The sequence below is a fragment of the Harpia harpyja genome, chromosome 6, assembly GCF_026419915.1.
Source record: "Harpia harpyja isolate bHarHar1 chromosome 6, bHarHar1 primary haplotype, whole genome shotgun sequence".
In the NCBI taxonomy this organism is placed as follows: domain Eukaryota; kingdom Metazoa; phylum Chordata; class Aves; order Accipitriformes; family Accipitridae; genus Harpia; species Harpia harpyja.
In genome coordinates, this window is record NC_068945.1 from 14,838,663 (window position 1) to 14,844,662 (window position 6,000).

At 48.4% G+C, this 6,000-nt stretch overlaps 1 protein-coding gene across 1 annotated transcript in view; it reads right to left on the reverse strand.

The window, feature by feature from the left end:
- The window catches only part of PTPRO (protein tyrosine phosphatase receptor type O), a 161,586-nt gene extending 160,587 nt beyond the window's left edge, over positions 1–999 (reverse strand). Inside the window, 3 exon segments of the mRNA XM_052790357.1 lie at positions 531–583; positions 586–625; positions 627–999. Of these exon segments, the coding sequence (XP_052646317.1) occupies positions 531–583; positions 586–625; positions 627–746 (213 nt within the window). The 5' untranslated portion in view covers positions 747–999.
- Positions 1,000–6,000: the final 5,001 nt, after the last annotated feature.

Here is a 6,000-nt window from a genome sequence, read left to right on the forward strand (position 1 = left end):
CCGGGGCCGGGGCGGTCGGTGCTGAAGGACAGCGCGGCGCCCCCGCCGCGGCCCGGCACCGCTGGGCAACACCCCCCCAAAACCGGCACACCGCCCCTCTCTCGGCACCCCCGCCGGGAACCGGGCAACTTCGGAGGCGGCCGACGATGGCACTTTCGGTGGGGACACGGGAGAGGGGGCGCGTCTCGGCCCGGGGCACGGCGGAGCGGGCTGCCCGCCCGTCGGATCGCGCACCGCGGGGCGGCGGCACCGCCGCCTCCCCCCCCCCCAAGCCGCCCCGCTCCCAAACCCACCCGCAGCTCCTGCGCGGCTGCCCGCGGGAGCACAAAGCGGGGAGAGCCGGGGCTAAGCGCCTGCCTCCGCCGCCCCGCCGGAGGGGCGGAGCGGGCACGGCCACCTGGCAGTGCCCCGGCCGGCGCCGCGGTCCCGCCGAGCCGCCGGCAAGGCACACAAAGGCGGCGCGGAGGGGGGTCGGTGCCCGCGGGAGGGGGGGGACGACACCCGCACCCCTCCCCTTCCCCGGCACTTACCTTCAGCAACACAAAGAGCCAGAGGAGGCAGGAGCGGGCCCCCGGGGCCCCTCGCCGGCGGCGGCCGGGCATCGGGGGGGACGGCGGCCGCGGCCCGCGGGGGCGGCCGGGCAGGGGGGGCTGCTGCTCCTCTGCCCCCTGGCCCCCCGCCTCCGCGCCTCGCCTCCCTCCGCCCGGCTCCGAGCCGTGCCCGGCAATGGCGAATTGCGGCAGCATCAGGCGGCCGGCGGCGGCGCCGACCTCCCCGCCGAGCGGCGCATCCTGCCGCCCCCCGCCCCTTTTATTTGGGGTTTGCGACGGGGGGGGGAGGAGTAGAAGGAGGAGGAGGAGGAAGGGGAGGGGAGGCGGCGGCAGGGGGTGTCTCTCCTCCCCGGAGTTGGGGCGATCGCGCCGCTGGCTGCGCGGGCAGGGGTGGGGAGAACCGCTCGGCGGCTCCGGGAGCGCCGGCTCCTCGGCGGGAGCGGCCCCAGCCCCCGGCGGAAGGCGAGGCTGGGAGCCGGCAGCCGCCGCCCTCGCTCCCCCCGCACCGCCCTACCCCGCCCCCCCGCTCTCGCTCTCCCTCGCCACAGCATCTCCTCTCCGCCGGCAGGAAAAGCCAGGCGGCAGGCAAAACCGCATCCCCGCCACCGCTCCCCACCACGCGCGACAGTCCCTCCCCAGTGTCATTTTCCCTGCCTCTCCCCCCCTTGCGCCCGGCCGCGATCAGGGGGCAGAAATGCCGCGAGCACCCGGGGCGGGGGGCGGCGGCGAAGGGACCCGGCCCCGCACGGGGCTTTAGGCTCCTGCGGGAGGCGGCTGCTCAGTTGCGGCTGTGCTGGAGCTACAGCTCCAGGAGCAGTGGCCGGTACCCAGGTACCGGCAGGAGACACAGCGTTTGGAAACAACGCGGACTTCCCCTACGGCTGTTCTCAGGAGGTAGCACAAGCGTGAGGACAGCTCTTCGGGGGTTCAAGGTATAGCTCTAAGCCTGCAAGGGGGGGAGAAGAACTCATCCTGTCCCACGAGATCCTCGGGCTCAGTGATTAGAGGGGCACATGGAAAAACCTGAGGTCACGTCTCCTGTTGTGTCTTCCCCCCCACATCCCACCCTGAAATCCTGCAAGTTGATCAGGGCCATCTCCAAACTTAAGGATAGGCAAACTATTCATCTTTTCAAGAGTCTTGCTTAAGATGATGTCCCCAGGAAAAAAAAAGGGGGGGGGAAGAGCAAAACAAAACCAAACCAAACCCAAAACCACCTATGCATGCCCCCCTCATTCGACCACTATGATGAAAATAGTCTTTACAAAACAAGAAGAATACATCAGAAACTGGTTTGTCACCAACCACACTCTCATTCACACCAGTATAAATTAGGGTGCATCCTCGGTGCAGCTATCAGAGATATAACCAATGTCTATCTGAACAAATAAGGTCGTAAGTGTAATAAGGCTGTTTCTGGGGCATTAAACTTCAGAGCAATTTTGGATCTAGGTGTGTCCATCGCTTATAATAATGGGCCACCACCTCACTTTTCCTTAAAAAACTAAAATAGAGGCTGAAAGTAGATTCAGGGTTTGTTACCAAATTTTCCAAGTCATTTAGGCAAGATGAACTCTATTAACATTCTTGGGGGAATGTCCTTTAAACTGATCAATTACAAAGTTGTTTTCTACCAGCGTTACTAAATTAGACAATAATGAACCTGCATTTCAGAGCCCTGCCTGGCTTATACGTGGCGTATTTTTGATTTTCATACAATTTGGGCCTTCAGTCAACAAAAGCTTGATTTCAAAGTGGCCAAAGCCAGAGAGGGATGTGCTTATTTTGTACTGAAATGGGCCCTGGAGCACTGATTTGCCACACTTGATGGGGATTAATCCAGAAAATGAAGGAGAAAGTCAGGTCCTGTGTAGATACTGGCACAAAGCCCAAATTTAGAGCTCCAGAAGGCAAATGCTATTCATGTCTTCATTTATAAGAAGCTGGGGACAGAAAAGACCTACTCAATGCTACCAGTGAAGGACACAGGCCTCTCTTGGGTACTCATCACTCTGTTGGTGTTTGGAGAATTATCTGAAATTGGTATGCAAGGAGTTAACCGTAGCTAAATTTCCTTCAGTACACAGGTTTAAGATGAAGAGAGAGGTTATCTGAAAGACAGAGCAGTGAATTTCTTTAGGAAATTAAGATTGTCATCAGTACTTGAAAGCTGTGGATTTAATTTTAGGCTAGGAAATTCTTGTTTACTGAATAAATTAAATTGTAATAGTCAGTGATTTTTGACATTAAGATTGTACTTTATGCAGTCTTTCTTCTCCAATATTCCACTCATTTACAATATTTAGATGCTAAAATGATGATGGCATAAACAAGACTTTAGTCTTAGTCTTTAGACACCTAAAAAGCAAAAAAAATTAAATATAAAATTCTAGTAGCATTTTAGCCTCAGAACAACACTATTTGAATCAAAGAGTTAAAAGTGAACAATAGCTGAAAGAAGTGAGAAGTGTTCCTGGAATGAAACCTTCAGTAAAGGACTAAGACATTAAAACATTCTGGTCTGGCTGTTGCAGCAAAGAAAAATGCAGCCAAGAGATTGCAAGAATAGCATCCTTTTTAAATTGTGGGGGGTCTAATGATACTCAACCTTTTAAAAAAGTGCCAGTGCTTTGGGAGGTTCCAATCTGCCAATAGAATAGAATCCCTTAGAAAATGATCATTAAGTTTGGGGTTGGTTTTTTTAATTAAAAAAAAAAAAAATTAAAAGGTGTTTTCTAGCAACTATTTGGGATTGTGTTAGACACAGGCAGTAGAACAGTTCCTGCCAAGGAAAGCCTACACCAGCTTAGAGAAAGAAGGTATAATGTGAGCAAAGCTAACAAGCAAAGATTGTCATACTGGAGAGGTTGCGCTCCAGGCTTTTTCAATGGGTGAAGCCTGGAAAGTCATACAAAGCATTTCATAAGAATGCAAGAAGGTAGGACATGAAGGAGGAGCAAAAGAAATTTCTTCTTTTCTGACAGAAGGTGTGAAAAGTAAGTACAGACTAGAGAAAAAAAAAAAAAAGGAACCATGAAAACAATGGCAACCTTACTTGTTTACAGCATCTAAACAATAAAAACAGTGAGTCTATTAATAAACCAGCAAAGCTTTAAAAATAACGAGACAATGAGATATCTTCCATTTACTCAGGGAAAACGAAACAGGGCAATTTGTAAGTGTTTGAAAGTGGTCAGTTAGTGAAAGGTACTGATACAAGGGTATTCCAGAAGCTCCAGAAGTCCTTCAAGCCCCTATCCACCGCTCAAAGGTACATCGACGGTCAAAAGGCTTCCAAAGGGCTCGATAGCCCACTACATCGGCCCAGGAGGAAACAAAGGAAGTATTCAGCAGCATACCTCACAAATTAATGTGGAATTTGGTTTCTTTGAATGTAAAACAGGCAAACATTTGAGAAAAATTTAAAACATACAAATCAGCATAAAAGTGCTCAAATGGGGAACCCACTCTGGAGTAAAACATGGCTTTTTTCTGCATCAGATACTGCGGGTTTGGTGATTTGACCTAAAACTTCCCCCTCCCCCCCCCGCCCCTGCCCCCCATTGCATTCCAGAATTCTGAAAAACCCCTTCTTGGCACAGTGCAAGCTGAAACATATTCCCAGTTACTGAGAAGGCCCTGTAGCAAGGACTAAGTCAAAGCCCTGACCTTTGCATTTCTGTAGCTCCTGCAGTACAAAGCAGCTAACTGAACTTCACTCCACCAGGAAGTTCCCTTGACTCACATAAGACTGACACTCGTGAATCCCTGCCATCTTTTCCCAGAATTTATTGAAGGTCATATGTGGCATTACGGCATGGATATATGGTCAGAACATGTTGTATTATAAGCATTTCTCATTTTTCCGTAGGAATCTGTTCTAAGCGTATACTTGGAAGGCATCCTTAATTTTTCTTGGGCTATGATGTACGCTGGGCTGCAGTGGTATCAGAGCAGGTTTAAGGGACTTTCGCTCTCTCTAAATCCACCTGGCAGAATTATGGTGAAGCAGAGAATTTGGAGCAGAGGGACCTGCCAGTGAGGTGCATAACAGGGTATTATGATACAGACAAAATTCCCAGAGACCTGTCTGTGCTCACTAGATTTACTGTAAAATCTGGGGATGAATTATTTTGTGATGTGCAGTATGCAAGAACACGATAAAGATATTTCAAGGTATTATAGGACACACATCACTAGGAGACAAAAAACGTTAAAAGAAAATCCTCTTGCATTTTAGGAGCACCACATACAAGCAGGACTCCACATCAAACACACTTTGTCAAGAGCGTCTTGGGTAGCTCATCAACTACTTGAAGGTTGTGCTAGTGACAATGTTAGAGCTTTACCTTTAATTTAATGACCTAATGAATTAAAACAATTGTGGTTGCTTGTAATCAGTGATTTAATGAATGTGACATCCTAACTGAACGAGCATTAATTACCATATCCCACCCTAGATTATTAGAGAAAAATAAAAGTCAAGATGGTTTGTGGTTTCAAAAGTTTATAAAAGTGTTCCTGCTTGTAGACTACATGGACTTAATTTCAAGTTTACAGTAAATTCTTCCCTTGCCCCTGAAAACCCCAAAGCAACACTCAGTCAGATCTACCAAGTTTGCCTGGCCTAGGGGGAAAAGCTGTAAATTACCATTTATTCTTAGCTGCAGTATAAGCCCAGATTTATATGAAGCTTTACAGGCCTCAGAAAGTCTGGATAAATATGGCATGAAATGAGGTTTTTAAAAAAAAAAAAAACCAAACCCTGTAAGCAGAAGAAGTCCTAGTCCATGAAGTTTTTGAAGCAAAACACATTTGTGGCTGAAAAATAGTTTACGAAAAAAAAGCATGGATCCTTCTTAAGTATATTCTAACCTAAAGTCCTTTCATTTCAATGACAGGAATGGATAAAACAATAACAAAAACAAGTGCAAAGGGTGGCTGGAATAATGTGCATGGGTTGCCACTTATGCGTTCAAGTGCAAATTTATCTTAGCTTTCTTTTTGATAAGTACAGGCCCTGTGACTTTTAAAAGCATGTCCCACAGCCCCCCTAACAAACAATTTGACAGGTTTTTTTTTAAGATCTGTCTTTTCATAACAAGAATGATTGACACACTTCAGATGTACAACCTGACCAGCTTCCAGGTGCCTATTAGTCTTTCAGTGCAAGAGAAGCAGTGAACTATACCATGAAAGGTCATTTCCCTTTAAAAAAATTGTCTTTGGCATTGAATTTTCTCCCCTATAAATAAGTCTATGAAAGACTTTGCCTGATATTTCTTTCCTTTAACACTGTGCAGTGTTCACTGAAATAATGTATTGAGAGGAACTGGGATGTTTTGGGGTTTTTTTTTCAGAATGCAAGAAGCAACTTTTATTTCTCTCTCCTAGGGTGTCTGGGTGTAACAGGATGCCTGAGAAACAGAGCAAGTTCTGTGAATGGAGT